Source organism: Brachyhypopomus gauderio, chromosome 3 (genome assembly GCF_052324685.1).
Source record: "Brachyhypopomus gauderio isolate BG-103 chromosome 3, BGAUD_0.2, whole genome shotgun sequence".
NCBI lineage: Eukaryota > Metazoa > Chordata > Actinopteri > Gymnotiformes > Hypopomidae > Brachyhypopomus > Brachyhypopomus gauderio.
In genome coordinates, this window is record NC_135213.1 from 12209711 (window position 1) to 12234010 (window position 24300).

Genomic DNA, 24300 nt, shown 5'->3' on the forward strand with positions numbered 1-24300 from the left:
AAGGTATTAAACGTGACTGGTTTAATAAAACTTGCAACTAGCGAAGACCCGCCCACGTTGCTAGGGGAAGTGATGTCACAATGTAACGTTTCAGTTACACTCTGAAGATTGGAGGCCCGTGACAGCTTGGACGTTAGCAACTTCGGAGGGTTAGAGGAAGATTAAAATCCAATCCCATCTTCATTAAAGGACGAGAAAATTAAAATCAAACCTACAGGAGCATAATATATAGACTTTAAGCTTTTGTTCAATGCTAATATTGTGACATTTGTGTCACTGGTGCATTAGAAAAGTAATGGTGAAAACTGAACTCTGTCAGAGAATCCGAGTTCCAAGAGATTCGGGGGGTTGGAGTAACATAAAGTAAAAAGGATTGTCAACAGCTTTGTGTTAAAACTGCAGTATTGTTTGTTAGGGAATAAGTTTTCACATCTGAAGAATTCCAGTTATTTAAAATAGTTATACTGTTACAACATCAATGGAGCTCCGAGTGGGCAACCGATACAGACTGGGCAGAAAAATTGGAAGTGGATCTTTTGGTGACATTTATCTGGGTGAGTAACTGTGAATTTTAATTTAACTAACTGTCTAGATAACTAGCTAGCTGGCCACATAGAATGTACTGAATTGCGTGAGGTAGTTAGTTATCTACTGAACCAGCTAACTTCTAAGCTAGCTAGCTAACTTGTCTAGTGCGAATAGTTAGCTAGCTAGGTACATTAGGCTTGCTCCCAGAACAAATATCTGGAGAAAACGTACTTTTTGTCAGTTATGCAATTAGCTAGCCAAAGAGCTCACTAGCTGCCTTCAAATGACAGGACCGAAAAAATAATTACGTTAACCTAGCTAGGTTCGTTAAATTTGACTGAAAACCACGAAGCTAACCTAGTTAACTAGTAATCCTAGCTTATCTAGTTTGGAGTTGTCCTTGTTTGACAAGTTGTAGTGTTAGCTTAGCCAGCTAACAAGTTAATCTCATGATGTGGCTTATAACTTGATCATTTCAGGTGATTAAAGTTTGTCATTGTCATATTAGGCTTTGATAGCTATGTGACTATGTGATTTGTTTAAGATGGTCACAAATGGCGTTTCTACATCTAGTTAGGTGTCTTGTCAAATAACATTTGTGTAGGAACAAATTTGGAGCTGTGCTGGGGTTGGTGTTAAGATAAGATAAGATAAAGATAAGATAAGCCTTTATTAGTCCCGCAATGGGGAAATTCACAACTCCCAGCAGCAAAGTGACAGTGGTACAAAGTGACAGTAGTACAAAGGACAAGACTCCAAACTTACACAATACATATATACATAGAATATAAGCAAGTGGTTTGCTGTAATCCTCATGTCCAGTCTTATTAGTTGTGAAACTAGCTATGTGACATAGGTTCTGACATGGTTCTTCATCATTTGGGACACAAGACCATAATCATATAGTGGGTTTACCTGTCTAGACAGGTTTTAAGATGCCATATCCTGAGGCCACACCGGTCAGTGATGTCAGCACAGCTGATTTCTGTGTAGACTTGGAACAAGATACTGTGTCATTTATAATCACGTTCATGTGATGTTTTCTATAAATGATATGGTGTTTCTTATCAGTGGAAGGGATGGAAATGGTCAGTTTAATGTTTAATCTTAGCATATCACTCAGATTAGTCTCTGGGAACCAGTGGATTTGCTAGATATAGAGTGAAGGTACATTTTAGCAGTGATGATTATGAACCTTCTAACATCTATGAATGCTCCTGCGTTGAAATGTTTAACATTTTCCACTTCAGTTTGAATGATTGACATCTATAAATTATTGTTCCATACTGCAAAAACAACGCAGTGCTGTATAGGTTAAATCTTCGATTATAGGTTCAACTTTGCATTGCTGAAAATGGGCATTTTGAATTAAGAACATGCAACTTCATTGACACTGGTTATATTTTTAACATGTGTTTTTACATATTTTAGTTTTTACTCTCAGTAGGCTATTTCTCTGACATTAATAACATTGTGAAAAATTAATTGTATTTTCATTAAATGCACCAAGCCATACCACCTTGAATTTTGAAGTGATCTATATTTGTTTCTCAATACACTAAATTATACTTAAATGCTATATGTAGCTATATTGAAATTGTCTTTATAATAAAGCAAAGTGGATTAAATATATAACTTGCATTGAATAGATCTCCAGCATTAGTTTATCTTGTGGTTAACTAAGAAACCTCTGTCACACTGATGTAGTACCTACCATGTGATGTTTTGCCCTTATTAGGCTGGAGTTTCTGATCTGAGCTGTTGAAGGAAATATCGGTTTGTCTTCATGCAAGGCTTTGTCTTCACTTCCCTTTCAGTGATTTCATCACATCGCAGTACTACAGATGAAGTCTTTACGTATAGACTGGGCTATACCGCTCAGTACCTTTAATTAGGTTAATCTTCTGCAACATCTAAATGTATTGGATTCACATGTTGCTATTTAGCTATTATTTACTTTATTTTCTCTTCTCCCCCTCAGGAAACTGGACATCATGTTCAAATGCGATGAGGAACATGATGTCCAGTTTCCTGAATTTAAACCTTGAAAAAAATAAGATTTCAGAATTCAGGCTCTCTGAGGCAGGCTGCTGCTGTCAAAGTTTTTATTCAGTTTCTGCATGTTGGATTTGGGGTAGATGATAAGGTAAACAAGTAATAAATTGGATAGATAAGGACAATAGTTTGATGTTGATGTTGGCTGTCTCCTTGTTTTTTGTTGTTGATGGGAAACTGCCATCATAAGATCAGTGTCCCTGTGCGTCAAGCATCTTGGTGCCAGTGTATTTCTAGTATCGTTTTAATTGGCATGCAGACGTCAGAAACTGAACCCAGATCGGCACTGCCACTCCCTCTGCATTTCCAGATCATTGCAGATGTGTGGGGTGTGAATGAAACGGGAGTTGATGGGTGTGGTCCACTTACATGGTGTACTCGTATAAAGGGGTGGTTCTAATGTCTTCTGGACATATTTGAAGGAATGTCGTCTTGTGAAACGGTAATGTGCTTTGAGACGTAAATAAATTAACTGTCCAGTCATCAAATGAAGCCAGAATGGTCCCATCTTGTCCAACAGTGGTGCTTGATGAGGTCTGTCGCTGTTCAGTAATCTTCCACAGAGACATTTTCCTTCAGGTGTCCTTGTCCATGCTGTTTGGTCACTGCCTTTTTGCCGTCATCACTGGGTTTTCCCAGCAGGTCATGATACCAGGGAGGCCCAGGTGTTCCACTCACCCACGCGATGGTTACTTTGGCTTATTCAGCCAGAATCCCAGTCGGCTCTTAACACAGCTTCTACATGCTGCCACTTGCGTAATGTTCCTGCACTCAAGAGGTGTCACCTTTGTGGTGTGAAGTGCACTTTTTTTGTGTGTGTGGTTTTTTTTAATGATACCTGAAAACGCTCACCTGTTGTATTGCCTCACACGGTAGCAACTTTTTTCAGGAGGTCTTATGATGTGAGGGTGTGGGGTCTGCTGGTGGTTGTTTCTGGAGCGCCCCTGGAGCTGTCCTCTACAGCCAGGCAGCCGTGTTTACATTGCTCTTAGATGGGGATGGGTCTCCGCTTGCTCACTATTTGAACAATGTCGAAATCTGTCTAATCAAGAGTCACTGCCGGGTGCTCTATATCTATTGTGACGAACGTGACGTTCCTAGACAGGATGGGAACTTGTTAAGACTTGTTTACCCAGCTTCTGAGGAAGTAATTGCGTAAGAAACACCTTTCACTGCAAACCTGAGTAACAGGTCTTTGAGTTTCTGGCAGTGTCCTACACCCATTTGTGTTTCACAGATTTAATTTTGATTGGTTATAAAAATGGAAAGACATTTTAGTGATTGAAACTTGAGTATTTCCATGCTATTGGCACCACTGTTATGGCTAATTAAACCTCTGAGATTCTATATTGTTAAAATAAATAAATAATCCTAGGATTTTACTGAACCTTTCTCTACAAAAGGAGATTAGTTCTCTAGTAGAACAGCGAGGCAGGGAATTATACCTAGCTTAATAATTAGGGGTGCAATGAATCAACATAGTTGACAAATCAGTTACCAAAATAGTTGGTAAATAATTGCCGATTAGTTGATGACATGTTTTTGACTAGAATGCTGTGATGTGCTGCTAGTCACGGTCACATACTGGAATGCACAATTCCTAGAGTTCATTTATGCTGGAGCATATACAGAGGAGCCATGTGGGCTCTCTGGATGAGATCATTGCATGTGTTCCCAATTTGGATTGCATTCAGATGAATTCATTTGATTTGTGTGGGTTTTTTATCTTTATTGAACTCACCACTCACCTTCATCTGTATCTCCTTTGTTGTTATTTAACACATCCCTAAAAATCTTAAGCAATACGTAAAATCTGATGGCTAAATAATATCCACTCGGTAATTATGCGACCCACAAGACTGTTGGTTATATGCATCAATATAAAATGGTCATTAGTTGCAGTCCTAATTTTTTTACTGTCATATGTATTTGGTTATTCCACCAAGTTATGCCTTCACTGGTACACACACATTTGATCATTAAGATCTGCGATAACACACATCCGCATCCATACAGTGTGGTTTATATAGTGTTTAGTCATTCTGTTATTACTTATGGAATTTTGTCATATAAAGTGAAGAGGCCAGACCTCTTATTGGAAACTTAAACTTCATTTAAATTCTTCATCAAAATATCCCCGTTTGTGTGCTTTTACCTCTCCTACCACAGGAACAGACATCTCTGTTGGGGAGGAAGTGGCCATCAAGCTGGAATGTGTGAAAACCAAACATCCTCAGCTCCACATCGAGAGCAAGATCTACAAGATGATGCAAGGAGGAGGTGATGCACGATGGCTGTGGTCGTTAAACAAGAGCAAGAAGACTCGAAAGCTCCATATTAAAGCCTGTGTTGTTGTTGTTGTGTTCGCCCTGCAGTGGGTATTCCCACCATAAAGTGGTGTGGTGCAGAGGGCGACTATAACGTGATGGTCATGGAGCTGCTGGGGCCCAGTCTGGAAGACCTCTTCAACTTCTGCTCCAGGAAATTTAGCCTGAAGACTGTGCTGCTGTTGGCTGACCAGATGGTGAGGTGGACACAAATAACAGTAAAGCAGGGCAGGAAGTAGGTGGGGTTGGTCTCAAAGCAGGAAAAGGCTCACACAGAATAGAGCCTAATTTGGTTGTAGGCCTTGGAACATAATTTGGCTGTATGTTTTATCCCTCAGGAGGAGATTATGCGAAATAATTCTGTGTAATCTGTAAGAACAAACACACATGCATTGACATGTTTTGATAATAAAGAAAAAACCTTTTGGTTTACCGGCTGCCACTATGAACTTCAGAGGACGTTTGAAAAGAGCTCACAGATGGGTGTTCTACCTGCCCTCTTGTGTTCCTAATAATATATAGTTGCACTCAATATAGTACCTTGGATGAAAACCAATTAATTTCAGCTTGAAGCTGCTCACCTTGAAAATGAAATACCAGATTTGTCATGTAATCATTATAAGCTAGGTTTAAATGAACTTCTTGACTACAGAGCAGTTTTTGTTTGTCACTGTGTTTCCTTAGGGACATTGCAATGTAGAATTGCCCCCGTTTTGGTCCGCCGTGTCTTGACACAGATTCTCCCTACAGATCAGCCGTATTGAGTACATCCACTCCAAGAACTTCATCCACCGTGACGTGAAGCCCGATAACTTCCTGATGGGCCTGGGGAAGAAGGGCAACCTGGTCTACATCATTGACTTTGGCCTGGCCAAGAAGTACCGGGACGCCCGCACCCACCAGCACATCCCCTACCGCGAGAACAAGAATCTGACCGGCACCGCCCGCTACGCCTCCATCAACACCCACCTGGGCATAGGTAACGCCTACCCACACTCCCACTGCAGGGTTATGGCGGCACACCAGAAGCAGTAGAGGTGCTGGCCTTGCACTCACAGCAGACCCTTGAGTAGGTGAACAGGCTGTGTACAGGCTGAGACATCTGTGGATTTAATTAGTGAAATTGGCCTTTCTGGCGTTGTTTTTCAATTAGGCTTTTGTAAGTTCTTCAGATGCAGTGGGACTTATTTAGAATCTGTAGGCTTAAGTGGTCATATGTGCATCTTTGTCCTGTAGGAAAGAACACTGCACATGCGAATGCTGGCTTGTTATGACATGACTGTTTACTGATGCATGATATGTTATTGGTCTCGGGGCTCTTCTGACATGCGTGTGTGTGTATGTGTGTGCTTTCAGAGCAGTCTCGACGTGATGACCTGGAGTCTTTGGGTTATGTGCTGATGTATTTCAACCTGGGCTCGCTCCCATGGCAGGGCCTGAAGGCCGCCACCAAGAGACAGAAGTACGAGCGCATCAGTGAGAAGAAAATGTCCACTCCCATTGAAGTGCTTTGCAAGGGCTACCCATGTACGTGACTGCCGTACGTTACACTGTGCCCTTTCATTTTTTGCCTCCACCTCTGAGGTTCTCACTCAGAAAATGTGTTTTGGGTCTGCAGCCGAGTTTGCCACGTACCTCAACTTCTGCCGCTCGCTGCGTTTTGATGACAAGCCCGACTACTCTTACTTGAGGCAGCTCTTCAGGAACCTGTTCCACAGACAGGGGTTCTCGTACGACTACGTCTTCGATTGGAACATGCTCAAATTTGTAAGTACAGTGTGCACGTTTGCTGTTGGTCAATTTTGCACTGGTGTGGCTGCAGCCGCAGCAGAAACAGGTCTGTCGCATGACGCGTGTGTGTGTCCGTGTGTGTGTCCGTGTGTGTGTCCGTGTGTGTGTGTGTGTGTGTGTGTGCGCTCCCCTGGCTGGTCTCTATAAGGGTGCTAACCGTGCAGTGGAGGATGCTGACAGAGAGAGGAGGGAGCGTGAGGAGAGGCTGAGGCACTGCAGGAACCCTGCCGCCAGAGGCATGCCCTCGTCCTCGGGACGACCCCGCGCCACGCAGGACGCTGCGCCGCCCGCACCCCTCACTCCAACCTCACACACCGGTGAGACTGCGCACACACACACACACACACACTTTTCCTTTAGTCATTATTCTAGCTTTCTTTCAAAGGAATTTCCACCGTTAATAGGACAGTGCTGCTGTATGGAGTTTCATGTATAGGTTTCATATGTGAATGTTTTGTGGGGGCTCTGCCAGCAAACACGTCGTCGCCGCGGCCGCTGACCGGCGTGGAGCGGGAGCGCAAGGTCAGCATGCGCCTGCACCGCGGCGCCGCAGTGAACGTCTCCTCCTCGGACCTGACGGGCCGGCCGGACACCTCCCGCATGTCCACCTCACAGGTAGAGGCTCGCCCCGCCCTCACCACACCCACAGGGTGCTCTGGCCCCCACCTGCTGAGCACTTCAGCAGAACAGAGATTGTGTGTGCGAGTGTAATTAATAGGCGATGTAACTGGAATAGGAACTGCTTTTATGAACCGAGACACGTTACTGAGTCCTTAAACACGGTTTACACCAAGATTATAATCGTTAACGAAAACTAATATTGAAAAAACATTTTCGTTAACTGAAATAAATAATAACGGTAATTAAATTATGTAATTATATTACATGTTTAGAAAACTAACTAAAACGTTTTGAAATTTTAGATAAGACCCTTCATTTTCGTGTTTGTTAGTTTATTTATAAGTCTTGTGGACTGATGTGAAATCGATTTTTTTCACTAGAAGTTTTATATTAGCTGGCAGAAGCGTACGGCACCTCATGGTTAGTCAAGTCTCGTTTAGAGCTCCTGCTCGCCATGCTAGCTGCAAAATTACAACAACAAAGGATGGGAGAAAACGGCGAGTCCTCTATGGGATTTGTTTAATATGACTACAAGAAAGACTACATGTCTTGTAGTGGAAACAGGTGATAAAATATATGGAGTAGTTCTCAAGAGGAAAACACCCACGAATTTCAAAGTGCACACAAGAGGGCTAACTGCCAGTACAAGCTAGCCTCTGAGTAGCTCCGCCGAAAGAGAAGCACCATCCCGGCTAGGTAGCACTGGGAAGGAGAACCGTAATGGACCGTCTTCACCAGTGATCAAATAGCTGCTGGTTAGTTAATATGCAGAAAACCCGCAAGTGGGTGGATGCACTAGTTAATGTGTTGAGACTGGATGTCAACATGACTGTAGCCGGGTTTCCATCCAAACCTTTCGAAAAAATAATGCGCAATTTCCAAGTTTCGGCAGAAAAAAATGCGAATTAAGCCTTGTTTCCATTCATTACAGTTATGCGAATAAACTTTAGATCACGTGAGAGGACGCCAAACAATAGTGGTTTTTACATCCATCTGGCAGTTATGCATTTTTGCACGTTGAGGTTTTGAAACTTTTTCTTTTCTATACATGGAGAAGTTAAATTAAATTTTTTGCTCTCTCCAGAACTGTTTTTGTATGCATTTGCCATCTTTACATCGCGATCATGTACAGAACCACATGACTTGAGGCATGATACGTCATGGTTTATGCGAAAAACCCTTTTCCATCCAGTTTTTCCGAATTTTGGCGATGCGATAGTCCAACTTTTCCACCTCCTCCTAGCGTAAAAATCTTTTTGCGATATTTGGGGCTTTTTTCGAATTTTGGACTTTTTCCATCCAGCTTTTTTTATGCGCATTTTCAAAATGCGCAAAAACTCGGTGGATGGAAAACCCTCTACTGTGACTCGATTGCCTTCAAAAAGTTTGCCTTTTCACAGGAACCAAAATAGGGTTACGCTCCTATGTTCGTGTCTGTCCTAGTCTGGCAATTTTCAGCAGCAATATTACAGATTTTGCACTTAAGGCTTCTATCTTGTGGACTGTTGGAACTTTTTGAATCCTGCACCTGACAAATAACCCAAAGTATAAAAAAACTAAAACTAATACTAGAACTAATGAAAACTAAGCTTTAAAAAAAATAAATAAAAACTAGCAAACATGCTCTAAAAACTAATTAAAACTAACTGAATTAGAAAAAAAGTCACAATGAAATAAAAACTAAACTATAATGAAAAATCCAAAACTATTATAACCTTGGTTTACACTTGCAAAGCTTATTTCCAGTCATGGTTTACTGCAGTCTAGTTATGGGATTAATTTGTATCTGAGTCAGTGTTGGTGTACACTAAGGCATAGCAGTCAATGGTAAGCTTACTGTTTCAATTACAAATGATGGGTGTTTCCAAAAACTTTGGATATTTAATACAAATTTAATGCTACTGGAATAGTCTTTTTTGCACAGCTTTTGTCTGAAGAAATTTGTTTCCTAAGTCGGTAATGGGCGCAGAACAGTAATGCTGTAATGTTCTCTCTCTCCACCTCAGAATAGCATTCCCTTCGATCATCACGGCAAGTAGCTGCTCACCATGTCCTCGTTTGAAGGCAGCAGCACCAAGTAAGTTTCCATTAGATATCAGTAGTTTTGCGATGTACTCAAAACAAGTGGCCAGAAATGATCGACCCAGACACTTTTACCTTGATCGTACTATATCGCAATAATAAATGTGTGTAACCCAGTAAAACTTTTTAATTGGTGTTGTGCTCTTCTTTTAATTTCAGACTACATGTCCCAGAAGCCTCCACTCTACAACAAGAAGTACAGTGGTTGGCGCTCCTGTACATGGCTGGAGGACGTCTCTTCTCTAACAGCTAAAACCAGAGCAGTCTCCCTCTTCAATCAATGAAACCAAAATGGTTCAGAACCAACGTGACCTCTTTTAAGGGTCCGTCTTTTGCTTTCTCTTCTCTTGCTCTCTGTCCTTCACACTCTTATTTATACAATATATGCACACAACAGCCCAGGATTGTGAGGTCACTTGTATCCAAGGAGACGTCTGTAGACTGGCACAGCAGAGACTGAATCACCAGCCAAACTCCAGTTCTCCTCTACGCCGGCGTCTCATTCATACGAGTACCTTCACTATACGATCATACTGCTGCCTAAAGCTTTTCAACCTGACCATGCAATTCAAGTGGTATTTGTGTGGGGGTTTTTTAATCAAAGCTTATGGGAATCATTTAGTTTTGGTAATTGGTGTATATTTAAAAAATCTTATAACAGGCTCTGTATCTGTTCAGGTTGAGTTTTTATTTTACCCATACTACCCGTTCTAATTTTTTTTACTTTCTTTTGATAGCCCTTCCTTTAATTGGGGAGTGATGTAAAATGGGTTCCTATTACATGATGTTAGACAAACCACTAAGGGGCCAAAAATTCATTTCTCATATAGGGCAAAACTTTTGCTGTATTATACATTCAGTGGGACCTGCTTTGTGTGTGGGTGGGTTTTGTGTTCTGGGTGGAGGGTATCTTTTAACTGCTGTAAATATTACTACCCACTCACCACCTATTTTCAAGCTGTGAAAACTGTAATATATCCATGTAAATCTTTTAATTTTTCACCTAATAGAGACTAGCCACAAATCACAATCCTGAAGAATTATGGGACTTTTATTTTATTGGGGAAGGGGGGTGTTTTGTTTTGCACAAAGCCAATAAAATGAAGTGTTTAACATCACAAGGATCGACACTCGCTGTGTGAGCTCTGCTATTGCCTACTGAGAAGAGTACACCTGTACGCTTGAGCCCAGAACGACAGCACGCAGGGCATCGGTTTGATCATCTTCACATGTGCACAATTTGCTTGTTGGAAATTAACTGGCGCTTCGAAGTCTGAGATGATGGGCCCCTCTTCCATAGGCTGGGTGATCCTTAAGGAGTGCAGCACTGATTTGGCTCAACAGGTGATCCTAGGTTCATGTGCATTACGCTTCTCAGGGCAGGTGTGCTGAACTGAGCTGCTCTTATCATGAGTGATATCGGTATTTGGCCTTGAGAAAGCAGCTCCAAACTAGCGTTCCTATTTTAAGATGTATGATACTTTACAGCATTGCTCATGTACTTGTTTCTAATGTACCTATTACATTTGACGTGGGCAAATTTCTAAACCCTGAATGGGTAAATAACATTACCCGGTTCTCTAAAGCCCATGGCCATTTTGGGCTCCACACCATTGGTGTTCTGCCAATCTATGAGCCCTACTAGAATTTCTATCACTGTATTTGTGCACATTTTTGTACATGTGTAAATAAATGAACTACTTGTTTTATTTGAATAGTCTTGTTCTTTGTGCTTGTTTTAAAAAAAATTACATCCATTTATAGGTGTAGAGAAAAAAGCAAGATAATGTTTTGAATGGATAAGATTATTAAAAGTTCAGTAATTGGTCAGGTTGTGGTCTAACATGAACTAACTTTATATATTCTGAACCTTTTGTAGAAAACGTCATTTGTAATCTTCACAATGTCTCTGATATGACAACCAAATTAATCAATTTGAAGTATTTGGAAAAAGCTAAAAGAATACGGGCATGATGTGCCCTCTGGTGGTGGCTTGGTGTAATTCACACCATTGGCCATTACAAAAGCCATTTGGTTTAAGCAAGACGTTTCATTTTAAGTATTTTTCACATTATGATTTGACACTAAAGGCTGAAAAATTGCATGTATTAGGCATAATTCCAATTGTATTCAAATAACATAGATAAGCAAGCAGGCCTTAGACTTGGAGCCCTGACCGTCTGAAGGACTATTGAATTCTTCTATTATTAGTACTACATTCAGATCTTCGTCCCTGCTCTCTGGATCTCATTTGTATTACTTGGACCTGCAGGATGGATACTAGCATGTAACTTTAAAACTACGGGTACAATCTAAGACCTTCATGGGCTTAGGGGCATGAGTGAGAAAGTATCCTAATGTCTCTGATATTACTGACTCGTGCAATAAAAGACCAAGAAGATGGGGTGAGAAATTTGGAGCATCTGACACGTCTGTTACTCCAGAGAATTTACCAATAGCCCTTTTCACTAGCACATCGTCTTCATTTCAATTGAATTGAATTCAATTTCCTCATGCATTGACTTTGTGACGGTGGTCATCAGCCACATCACTACAACTTCATGGCTGGCTAGAAGTTAGCCAGACTTGTAACTCGCAGGAGCACCATTTTATTATTATCTTCTCAAAGGGCAGGTCTATTCCGAATAAGGAGGTTAGTGTATTTGATGGTGTGTATGCTGAGGATAAGCCCTCTCCACCTATGGAGAGACAGTGTGGAGTCCAGCCAACTACTACTGTATTTAATGGGCCCATCGTTTTATATGCCGACACCTTAAGTCACCACTTAATAAATGTTAATTGGTGTCCAAGAACAAGTAAAATGTCTTATCAAAGTATGAGAGAATTAAGGAAACAAAATAAGACTAGTCCTTATCTGATATAGCACATGAATAAATTCAGTGTAGTGCACTATGGTGGAAAGAAAATCTGCTGTAAACTCACCTGATAGCACTTGAACGCTGTCATCTCGTGTACAGTAAGCTGTGCTTGATTCAGATTTCATTGGTTAATCTTCTTAAAATTATTTTTGTGTGCTGTATGTTAGTCACCTGCTTTTTTTCCTCTCTGTGATCCGTGTCTTATAGGTGTGGGTGTAACACTGCCAAACTAGGGAGTTTTTCATTGCCACTGTCGCCCTCGGCTTGCTCACTGGGGGCTAGGACTCGGCCCTTGTAAAGCTGCTTTGTGACAACAACTGTTGTAAAAAGCGCTATATAAATAAAATTTGATTGACTTGATTGAAATTGGTTCAGTTAACCACTACTTCTCATGTGTGATCAGTGTGTATCAGTAACTCAGTATGGCACACAGCGTTTTCCTCCTGCCACATTCAGCAAAAAACATTATTTGACTCTACATATTGCCCTGAATGTAGTTTTTTGTATGCGTCTCATAGCCTAATAGTAGAAGGTTCGTGATGCTGGCCCTCTCATCACATAAACTTAATATATTCAGTATCCATGGCAACCTGTGTGTTTGCTTAGCTCATTAAGTCTATGATCAACAAAGTGTTCAGCAAGAAACAAGAGCCGCGATGACAGCTAATGCATTTGTGAACGGACACCAGCTGGACTACCCCTGAAAAACCACTCAAATGCTGCCCCTGGAATACCACTCAAATCCACTGTTAATGGGATTGTTCATGTGCCTCGTTGGTGAACTGCCACTGTGGTTGAGGGGGGTGGAATGCACACCGTAAATAATCCAGTTTAATCTCTTTGGGCGTCATCATATTCCCCCAAATTAATTTTAAAATACAAATTATTTCCACTTTTATCACCTAGTCCAAGTACATTAAACTAAGCTTGTGTAATACATGCAAGCTTAAACCAACCTTGTACTTTATGCATTTATTCATTTAAAAGTGTGCATATGCTTTATTACAAAAAAATCTTTAAATAAGTACATCATAAAAGCACAAATAACAAATAAGCAGCATATTTAAAAAAAGACAAGTTTATTTGTTACTGCAGAAATATATTTCTAAAATAATCTAATTTATAGAGTTCCTTAAAACTAATTTGTGTTCAAGGCACAACCAAATCTCAAGAGTTTTTAAGCATACACATTTGTCCCATATACACTGTGCTGGATTTACTATTAATGAAATGTCTGAAAGTAAATTTGCATGGACAGGACAGTATAGCTTAAAGATATTAGCTGTGTAGCTGCCATAACCTACCTCCAAAAATTAAAACAACAGTTGTGAAAACAAAAACAACAACTACAAAAACAAAACAGTAGTAGATTACAATAAAACAACCTGTAACCAAGGCTACCCATGTATCAAAATGAAATATCCGAAAAAATACTGGTACCAGTACCAATTCTTTCAAAGCAGATTTTTAACATATCAGAAAAGAATCCAGTGGTTCATGATTCCGTGGTTGTTCCTAATTCTCTCCCTGGTTTGGTGTTTCTTTGCTTTAACACACCTAATTTAGGTCAGAAATGGCTTGGTAATGAACTAGAAGCTTAATTTTGTGTTAGAGGAGTGAAGCATTCAAATGCCTAGTACGGATATACTCAAAGATCTACAGATGAACACATAACTGTATAAATAGAATCTCAGGTTTTAAACCAATATGAAAAAAGAACAACCATCATGTGATGTCATCCCAAGCTAGACTGATTGCTCGCTCTTATACAAGTTACACAGTTTATTTTAAGTTGCTTAACACAAAATCGATGCCCAACACGAACTGGACCAATATACGATATTATGTGCTCACGGTCACTCAGGGCAAGTTCAACTAGTGTTTCACAGTTAGCTTAATGCACAATACACAGTAGCCGTCGCTGCATGCAACAGAGAATCAAACACATTATGTCTACAGTAATACGGATTCCCTGTTACTGTGAATGGTTACTGGCCAAAGATTTGGATCGGGTTCTAAAAGTGCCAGATTGTAATCCCTCTTAATCTCACTCCTGCAATATCATGTGCCAAGTACAGATTACCAAGCGTATTTTGCAACCCGTTTAGCTCCTTCAAATAACACCTCAGAACAGACTCAGCTTCACGTAAAGGTTGTTTAAACTAAACAAGGCTTCCTCAGCCTAGTGGATTCTTAAAAGTACAATTACTACAGTCTCAAACCGTTAACTTTTTTTAAACTGTCAAACTTGATCACTTAGTCCTATTATTTACGTTGTTAGGAATATAGTCTTTTTTATAACTGGTTAAGAGGATGAGATTCTATTATTGCGCTACATACATTGCAGTGATAGGGTGAAGCATACTAAAGTATTTAAGGGACCACAAGACATGGATTCATCACAGGACAGCAAAACTTACAACATTAACCCACCATACACACACACACGACTACAATATGCTTCCACAATCAACATCCCCCCTCAGTTCATGTTTGGTTTCTCATGGTAATGTCATCACAGAGAAGATTCAGGTTCAACCACACATCCGTTTGTTTTTGTCGCGTCTTTAGAGACCTTCTCGATATCTACTGGGTCCACCTTTGTGCCCTCTTCAGCCTTACTGCCCTCTTGTTTCTTTGGTTCGTCTGTGGACTTTTGTGGTTCCTCGACCTGCTCTCCTCTCGTTTTGTTGGTGGCTTGTTCTCTTACCTCCATCTTCGCTTGCTGCCCTTCATCCGCCTTTTCGCCATCATCTCCATCCTGAGGGACGTGGTTGAGCTGCTCCATCTCTGCTTCCGTCACGGCCATCTCCATCTTCGCAGAGGCATCAGGCTTGGGCTTCTTGATGAAGAGGATGTTGCAGATGCACAGGACCAGAGCCGAGAGGACCACCTCACAGCCTGCCAGCAGGAACACGTACATGTAGACCTTGGTGGCATCCAGGAGCCGCCCTGAAAGTGAACACACAGCATTTGGAACTTAACCCTTTAAATGCTTTTATGGCTTTACCTGTAAAACATTGAACTGAGAAAATGGGTTTAACAATGGACACTGACCTGCCCCAGGTGGACCCACCAGCACAGCCACAGCCTCTACCAGTAACACCAGACCAATGGCACTGGAGAACTTCTCTGTTCCCACAATTGTCATCAGCACCTCAAACTGCAAGGCCCCCACCATGCCATAGGAGATACCAAAGAAGATGCAGAAGACTACCAGCGACGCATAGTCCTTCGACATGGAGCCTATAAGATCGGTGGTACCGTTGAAGATCATGGCGAAGCTAAAGAAGTAGACACAGCGCGGGCGAACCCACTTCAGTCCAGCGATCACACCACACGTGGGCCTGGCAAAAATATCGATGAAGCCGAGGATGGTGAGCAGAAGAGCCGACTTTGTGTCCTCGTTGCCCAGCTCTTTGGCATAACTGACGACAAACACCGGTGGCACGAACAGACCCAGCACCATGATGGCCGCCGCCACAGTGTAGATGAGAAACCCTCGGTCTTTAAAGACACTGAAGTCCAACAGTTTAGGCTTTGGCTTGTTCTCCACTGCCGCTGGTGCCACCTGTTCCTCCTCCTCTTTCTTCTTCGGAGCAGTCAAGGGCCTCATGAGGGCACCGCACGCGCAGCAGTTAAGCAGCATGCCACCCAAGATGAGGAAACCGCCACGCCAGCCGTACTGGTACTGAAGAGCTTGACCCAGCGGAGACAAACAGCACAGTGCAACAGGGCTCCCGGCTGCTGCAAGCCCATTGGCCAGAGGCCTTTTCTCACTGAAGTATCGGTTCAGCATGATGAGGGAGGGCTGGAAGTTCAGCGCCAGACCCAAACCTGCAGAACATCACACACATGAGCCATTTCTCCCAGGACCAATAAAGCCCTGTCCAACTATCTATTATGAAAACAATTTTAGACTGTATTCTTTGCTCAAGGGTGCCTATGGCCCACTAAGATGGCCTATTTTTGAAATGTGTGTCATGACTACAAATTGAATTGTATTAAATGTCATGCTCAGAGAAAATAAATAAAATAATAAGTGCTGGTAGTAACTCTCACCCGTGATTACTCCGGTGCTTAGGTAGATGTGGACAATGCTGGTGGCAAATGATGCCAAGATCATACCAGTGGACGCGAAGAGGCCACCCACCATCATCACAGGGCGACACCCAAAGCGATTCACTAAGACACTACACAGGGGCCCTGCAAGAATCAAATCACCTGTTGGTTAGCCATTCATTTAAAAGGCATAAAAGATATATTTTAACATAATTATATCTTAATTTTATCATGCAATACGATACTTGCAATAAAAAGCAGATTTTACACAAGAAGTATTTCCATAGTCCAAAATAGGCCCTACCTTACGTCCAGGTCTTACCTGAGCCATAGAGCATTGCTAGGAGAATAGAAGAGATCCAGGCAGTGTCACTGTAGCCCACGCCGAATTCTCTGATCAGTTCTTTAAAAAACACACTGACTGCCTTGGGGAAGGCATAGGAGAACCCGGTGATAACGAAACAGCCGAAAAGCACAGCCCACCCCCAGCCACCGTCCGGGGCCTTCACCCCAGTAGGTCCGTCGTCCAGCGCAACACCTCCCATGGTGCTGTTGTCAGATCACTAAGATCTGCTCCCAAAGACAGATAAGAGTTGGAAGAACACACACACACACACACACACACACACACACACACACACACACACACAGAGAGCATGGGCTGTACTGAAATAATGGACAAGTAAGGAAGTCAAGAGGCAAATGGGTTGTGTGAAGAGAAATGAGTCTGTTTCCGTTAGGATGTTTAGCGGATAAATTGTTAACGTATGACAGAAACCGCGACACAAAAGCGGGTTTTTTTTTCTTTTTAATAATTTACGTCAACTGCCACGGTCCGGTTAGCAACCAGCAGCACGTGCCCGTGTCTCCGCACGCGCCACAAATACCCGCACGCGACTCTACAAGTCCCTCCATCGAAGTTTGCGCGTTATTGTACCCAATTATGCGCACTTGTCCCCCATTAAATCACTTATTATTCAAATCCACAGGAACAGTCCAACCTCACTGGATGTCCAGGGCTTTCACTGCCGTCAGTGATCTAAAGTGACTGATCAATTGTTTCCTTTGGCAGATTGTGTGTGTGTGTACTAGGTGATTGATTTCGCTTGTGTCAAACGCCTTTTCAAACTGCGCCTCTCACTCTCCGCGCAAGAGGTCAGGTGACTACAAACAGAACCACACAGACGACCCACTGACGTGTTTAATCTGGATATTTCCAGTCATCGCCACTTCCCCACAGTCCATGTGTCTCCGCCAAGTTAGAAACTGTCACCATCTTTCTAAATAAATGAGCACACTGGGAACTACTTTCAACCCATAAACCAGTAAAATCTTTAAAAAATCAATTTACATAAAAAATACCGTTATTATCCATGTTAGATACCAGGCAATAATATATAAATATAGCACTTTATTGTTAGTACTTACAGCAATGTGTAGATCAGTTTCTGTGAGATACACCGGGTCCCTAATGACCTAATTAACTTAAATGCTTTTTCTGACGTGGATTCCTACGCATGCGCATGTGCGTAAAAAATCAATACGCCGTTAGCAAACCACAAGCAGTAGTCTCTGTGTGCACTGTACTTTTTAATTGCGTCCTTTTTATTTACACGTATAAATAATTTCAAAGCACAGTAAACGTTCAGTCTGTTCATCCCCAATAATATCTACAGTCATCAACTTAAAAGTGTTGATCTGCTTCTCTGTGGAGCCAGCAAAGGAGTCTTCACTGTGCTTTGCATATTATGAATAGACCAGAAGGTGCCAAAGATTTATTTCCCCACCTGGGACTTAGACAGAGAGGTGCCAGTAATCAAGAGACCCCTGACCTTTTGTTCTGCCCCCTTGTTCTTGGCAACATCAAGTCTACAGTTCACCATTAAGTTAATTCACTTTACAAGAGAGACTCACTCGTATTCTTGTTTTAATGTAACCTGCTCAAAGTCCCCACACCTGGAGCTGTTTCCTTCTTCCACAGGGCACTCCGCAGGTGTTCTAGGGCTGATGTTTTAATAGTACTCTGCATTCTAATCATCCTTCCTCCGCCTGTCTCCTATTATAAATCGACTGTGCGTGAGCCCACATGGCAAGGGTCCAGCTTGACTATCCTGTAGCCCATATAACATTACTGTTATTAGACTTTTGCTTAAACCAGTACCTCGAGTTCCAGTTAGGTTTGCTTTTTGTGTAGTAAAAAAATACACTGTTAGCCTTTTCTCTGGCCAACCGAGCAATGCAGGGAGAGCACTTGTGTAATTTATTTTACAGCAGTGAGTACATTTTCTTGTGTCATCACTGCTCACAAACACATGCTGGTCTGGAGCAAGCGGTTCCCACCTGGACACCAGCGCACATGTGTTCCTTTAATCAGCACCATTTTATATATAATGAAGCATGGATCAGCAAGTTTGAATCGAGTGCAAACAATGTTGAGCTATTTTAAGCCCACAATAATGATGAATTCCTAACAATTCAGGAATATAGTGTACATCAGGTGGTTAAATCAGCCTCAAAATGTTCCTTAATGCTCAGGATGTCACACTGAAGGTGAAATAATGGCTTTACAAGGGGTGTCCAATCAATCCTCACTGACTACACCACTACTGGATAGAAATGTACAGTGACTCAATGTCCCAGAAGCAAATCCAATCGTTCAATGATATTCAGTATGCATAATAAAGCATTCTAAGAGTAATCATATACACATCCCACAACGTCTATGGATTATTGAAAAACCTTTATAGAGTAAAAATTATTAATTCTCAGGCATTACCTATATAGTCACTGTTTGTCAGTGTAATAAAACATTAAACAGTGTTTTGCTTTTTTTTTGTAGCCTATATGCCATTCTTCAGTAAGCATTAATATTTGCTATGTCTGCAATCCGTGTATCATTCGTTCATTTGATATTCAACTTAAAATCAAAATCGGAAAATCAAAAAACCATTCATTATTTTGTTTTTCGTTTTGAATATAAAAACAAAAAAACAAACCAGGCTTGTATTTTTCAGTTTTTTATTTGATGATCCAAACAAAAATAGCAAAATAAAAAAACGGGTTCGGAGCCGAACTTGATTTTGATTTTTTAACTTGACCCATTTGTGTGCCCCGGAAGTTACTGATATGTTTATTCTTCGTGGTCTTCGTTTGTGCGGGAGTGCGCTGCAGTGTTACTTGTTCTACTCTGAGCCTAAACATTGGAACATAGTCTATATTGGTATAGACAACGTGACCATATTGGAACCACATTCTAGATTAATTAAATATTTATTTGAAGGTGGCAAGACGCCTGCAGAGATTTCGTGCACGTTGCAGCAAATGGATATCCAGTGATGATCCGGTGTTAATATTTGTCATTGTGTTTTGTAGTGTTCGTTTACTTTAGTCTCTGCTGTGTTTTCTGTGCCTTGTATTATTTATATAAACGTGTTTTCCTTTCATAATCGCTGTGGTCCTTTATATTCCTTCGTGAGTGTTTCTGTGAAGTGTGTTCTGTATGCCTTGTAAGTTGCGCACTCTCCGTGTGGGCGCGGTTCACTTAGAGCTAGGGTGACCAGACGTCCTCTTTTTCCCGGACATGTCCTACTTTTGAGACCTAAAAAATGTCCGGGGGGAATTTGTTCGACTGCCTCAAACAGAATACATGTACAGTGCAAAAGTGTTTACAAGTGAAAGCACGTGTGTCCGCCGGTTCTACGGCGATGAAACGAAAGTGTACGTTTACGGAGGAGTTAAAGAGAAAAAACGTTCGACACACACACCATCCACCTAAATCATTCACCGATACACCGATGACCCCCACCCAGTACAAAAGGTGTCCTCCTTTTCAGAAACCCAACTCTGGTCACCCTACTAGAGGAGACTAGCTCCGTTAAAGTATGTGCCAGCCCTTTATCGCGATTGTGTCCAACCCACCACGTTACACAGATATTGGTATATTATTTATTTCAGTAATTCCATTCAAAAGATGAAACTTGTATATTATACTCATTCGTTGCACGCCGACTGATATATTTAAGAAAATTTGAATATTGTGAAAAGGTTCAATATTGAAGACAATATTAAATAGCTAATGAACTAAAACTGGTCTCTCAGTCTAGTTCTGTATGCTAGACAGTCATGGGAAAGAAAAACAAGTAGTTATATATATTAAGTGCATCCTAAACAACAACCTACAACTCTTATTACAGGTGCTGTTCATAAAATAAGAATATTATGAAAAGCTATTGAAATAATTAGATAAAAACTCACCACCACTATTAGGTAAGAGGTAGAAATACTCATATCTGAGTTGTAGGTTGCTGGTCATCATGGGCTTAATGTAATACAACTTGTTTGGTGCTGTTCTGATGGACCGTTTAAAAGCTATTGAAATTAAAAGATAAAAACTCACCACCACTATTAGGTAAGAGGTAGAAATACCCATATCTGACTTATAGGTTGTTGCTTAGGATTGCGCTTAATATATAATAGCTTGTTTTATGATCTTATGATGCACCATTTAAAAGCTATTGACATAATTAGACAAAAACTGACCTCCACAAATTGGTGCAAGGTAGAAATACCCATATAAATGTGCCATATTTTGTCAATTGTGATTTTTTTTCACCGCGATCGAAATTTGTCCTCCACTTTTTACCCATCTGTGCAGTTAGAACACACACACACTAGTGATTACTAGGGGGCTGTGGTGCACACGTGCCCAGAGCAGTGGGCAGCCCGGCACCCGGGGAGCAGTTGGGGTTGGGTGCCTTGCTCAAGGGCACCTCAGTCATGGCCTCAAGCCTGGGAATCAAACCCACGACCCTCCGGTCACAAGACCAGTTCCCTACAATCAGGCCATGACTGCCCGTTGTATTACAAGTTGTATTACACAAAGTGCATCCTAAATAACAACTATATACTTTGTGTAATACAACTTGTTTGGTGGTCTTATGATGGACCATTGAAAAGATATTGAAATTATTGAAAAGAAAAAAAAACAGAGTGCGCAGTGCTCTGGGGCCTTTACTACCGCCACTTGCGTCCGTGTTAACGTAATTTGTAGACGGTGCCTTAGACGTCGTAGCGGTCACAATAGTACATTTTAAATAAAATGTTGTATACAACTTAAATATGTATATTCCTGGCGTAAACAAAGTTGTAGATATTTATTTTGCACATTTGGGCACTTATTATTGAAGAAAGAATTCCGAATATGCAAACGTGAAACCAACTTTACCGCAGTCAAACGAAGACCACGAAGAACAACTTCCGGGGCACACAAATGGGTCGAGTTAAAAAATCAAAATCAAGTTCGGCTCCGAATCCGATTTTTAATTTAGCTAGTTTTGTTTGGATCATCAAATAAAAAACTGAAAAATACAAGCCTGATTTGTTTTTTTGTTTTTATATTCAAAACGAAAAACAAAATAATGAACTGTTTTTTTGATTTTCCGATTTTGATTTTCAGTTGAATATCAAATGAACGAATGATACACGGATTGTCTGCCTTCAGTAGAAATGCAGGGTGTTAGATCATATATCTAATTTGATTTTAGAAATCACAATTACGTAATAGATTTAACTCTATAAGAAATGTACGCGTGTTCCCTGTGACAGAACATTAGAGGCCCCGCCTAACGGTGACATCACTGGCTTACACAGTATCTGTGCTAAAGATCATGTAACCAGAAGGCCTTTTTGTGCAATTTCCTCTTAAACAACTGGAACAAACTTCTGATGCCACAGTGATCTCCAACTACAGCCAGACCTACACAACACAACCATTCAGTGAAATTAGAGGGCTTTTGCGTACCAAAGTACCTAAGGACCATAGGTTTCACAGTCATTCCACATTACAATCACATAAGCAATCTAACAAATGATTTCCAGTGGACAATACATACGAAACAGAAGAAAAATAGCAGAAGACAATCAAACCTTTACTGTGCACTAGACAACCTACCCCAGCTGCTTCTAGGTGTCTGTCCACATGTAAGAGGAACTCTCATCATCCCTCATGTGGGAGGTTTGGAGGCGGGCGTGTAGAGGAACACCTCCACTGGATAAACCCTGCTTAACCCCTCCCACCACACTGCTAAAACCTCAGACCTAAATTAGGACCATGACATTTCCTGAGATATGTTCCTTTGAACGAGATAACTTGTCCCGTAATTAGAAAATAGTTGTAGTCCTTGAACTAACTCTGCATTTTCCAAGAAATGTGTTGCTAAAAGATAATATATCTTGAATATGTGTACATACATGTGTCTGTTAAAGTGGGCATATGGGTGTGTGTGTGTGTGTGTGTGTGTGGTTTAGTTGGTTGGGTAAGTGGGTGGGTCATCATTCACATTAACACTGTCACTGCCTTGCTTGGACATTGGAACATTTTGGTGTAATTTTTATTCTCACAGTAAAAAAGTCCAGTCGTACAGACTTTTATGTATTGTAATATCATCATCCATCGTCATACATGTGTGATATCAGTCTACCTATTTTTACACGAGCCGATAACGAAAGCTGATAGGTCAGTGTGCTTCTTCAGAGAGAATACGTCAGTGGTTGTCATCCTCAGACTGAGTCGACCATTTCACCAAAACAGATTTGTATAGTTCAAGCAGACAACGCAGCCCCATTCGCAGTTTTGCTTTAAGCAATTATTTAGCGGTAGTTTCGATGTTACAGTCTATTTAGGGCGTCTGGTTAATACATATTTCGTTGTTGAAATCAAATTAGACTTTGAATCCATAAATACCAGAAATATGTAGGCAGACCACAACATTCTGTGAGATTAAGGCGACTTCCCTGACCTATATCCCCCGCCAAACACAGCTGCCTTTTCTGCTGCTATTCTCAGTGTGAAATGGCACACATAACACACGTCCATGATAGGAGCTGCTGCGAGATCTTCCCCAGTTGTTTGCCTCACAGGGCAGTATGGCGTCACATTCATCCGCTATCAGAACCGCCAAAAATAGCTTTCACTTCATGATGCTCAGCAGCACCAACGTGTATTTTGCCCCGGAGGTCCAGTCAGTGTGATCCAGCAGAACAGATATTTACATTTTCAAAAAATATCTGACTACGTTTACAATAGAGAGAACATTTGCTAGTGACGTATGGTGCCTTTACGTGTTTAGTAGCTATTTCGCCATACAGAAACTCACCTGCGCAATAGCCTACGTGACCGTTAGGGTGTCCTCTATAGTAATACCAATCAAGTTCGCCTAGGGAATATACTGGTGTACTATGCGCTATTTGTAATGAAATATTCGCTTCAAAGCACATTTCGTTCTGTCATTAATTATTAATGTTATATATATATTATATAAGATTATAATCCATAGTAATACTGCCTCAGCAGTTGTGCAGATGAAGCAGCTTCACATTTGAACATGTCAGCAGCTTATTTACATTGTATTGCTATTAGTAGCATCGGTATGTCGCATATCTCTATATATATCGCCATAAATAAAATGTTCTGCGCCTTTTCACAATTCTAAAGAGATGATGATCGCTGACTATATCTCTGTTGGGTCATTACTAATAAAGGTCGTTTTAAAATAGCACAAACAATGCTACTTTTGCGTTAGAAACGTTTGGTATTCCTAATGTATACGGTGGCGACTCTCTAAACATCTTGTTGGAAGCACCTGTTACTGCACTGCAATATTCAATGCAGGAATAGCACTTCACAGAAAAACACAAGCAGATCTTTGAATTTTGAATGGTACATACCTTGTTGATGCTCGTTGTGGTAAAGTCTTTCTCTGATGGCGTTTTAGTATCACAAGCATCCCTCGTTTTTCGTCCTCCTTTCTGTACTGGTACCTCAGTGGGATTCCGGCGAGTGTGAGTGGAGTGTGTCTTGTCACCTGAGTCTAGGGGAGGCGGACGTGCAGGATGTGGTGATGCTCGTTCCCCATCTTACGTGCGTTCTTTCTCTCTCTCTCCCTCCCTCCCCCTCC

The 24300-nt window shown here is 41.2% G+C and overlaps 2 protein-coding genes across 4 annotated transcripts; one reads left to right on the plus strand and one right to left on the minus strand.

Annotated features, from left to right (window-relative positions):
* Positions 1-88: 88 nt before the first annotated feature.
* csnk1db (casein kinase 1, delta b) lies at positions 89-11119 on the plus strand. The gene is made up of 10 exons (XM_076999553.1): positions 89-554; positions 4753-4863; positions 4959-5107; positions 5661-5889; positions 6267-6437; positions 6529-6677; positions 6850-7018; positions 7174-7316; positions 9329-9399; positions 9564-11119. The coding sequence occupies exons 1-9, from the start codon at positions 479-481 to the stop codon at positions 9359-9361; spliced, it is 1230 nt and encodes a 409-aa protein (XP_076855668.1). The 5' UTR covers positions 89-478; the 3' UTR covers positions 9362-9399; positions 9564-11119.
* A 2185-nt stretch (positions 11120-13304) lies between these two features.
* On the minus strand, positions 13305-24269 carry slc16a3b (solute carrier family 16 member 3b). Of its 3 annotated transcripts, none has more exons than XM_076999556.1 (5): positions 22296-23428; positions 16668-16915; positions 16346-16489; positions 15341-16120; positions 13305-15235 (listed from the first exon to the last, which is right to left on the minus strand). In XM_076999556.1, the coding sequence occupies exons 2-5, from the start codon at positions 16888-16890 to the stop codon at positions 14799-14801; spliced, it is 1584 nt and encodes a 527-aa protein (XP_076855671.1). In that variant the 5' UTR covers positions 16891-16915; positions 22296-23428; the 3' UTR covers positions 13305-14798. The 3 variants fall into 3 exon arrangements, with proteins under 3 accessions (XP_076855671.1, XP_076855672.1, XP_076855670.1); XM_076999557.1 differs by lacking the exon at positions 22296-23428 and adding an exon at positions 17774-19255; XM_076999555.1 differs by lacking the exon at positions 22296-23428 and adding an exon at positions 24071-24269 and having other exon boundaries at positions 13306-15235.
* Positions 24270-24300: the final 31 nt, after the last annotated feature.

Coding starts and splice junctions, on each gene's coding strand:
- csnk1db (XM_076999553.1), top strand. CDS start 479: ATGGAGCTCCGAGTGGGCAACCGATACAGACTGGGCAGAAAAATTGGA. Junction 6,438..6,528: donor GCTTTGCAAGGGCTACCCAT/GTACGTGACTGC, acceptor TTGGGTCTGCAG/CCGAGTTTGCCACGTACCTC. Junction 7,317..9,328: donor CCCGCATGTCCACCTCACAG/GTAGAGGCTCGC, acceptor TCTCCACCTCAG/AATAGCATTCCCTTCGATCA.
- slc16a3b (XM_076999556.1), bottom strand. CDS start 16,890: ATGGGAGGTGTTGCGCTGGACGACGGACCTACTGGGGTGAAGGCCCCG. Junction 16,121..16,345: donor AAGCACCGGAGTAATCACGG/GTGAGAGTTACT, acceptor GATGTTCTGCAG/GTTTGGGTCTGGCGCTGAAC. Junction 15,236..15,340: donor GGTGGGTCCACCTGGGGCAG/GTCAGTGTCCAT, acceptor GTTCACTTTCAG/GGCGGCTCCTGGATGCCACC.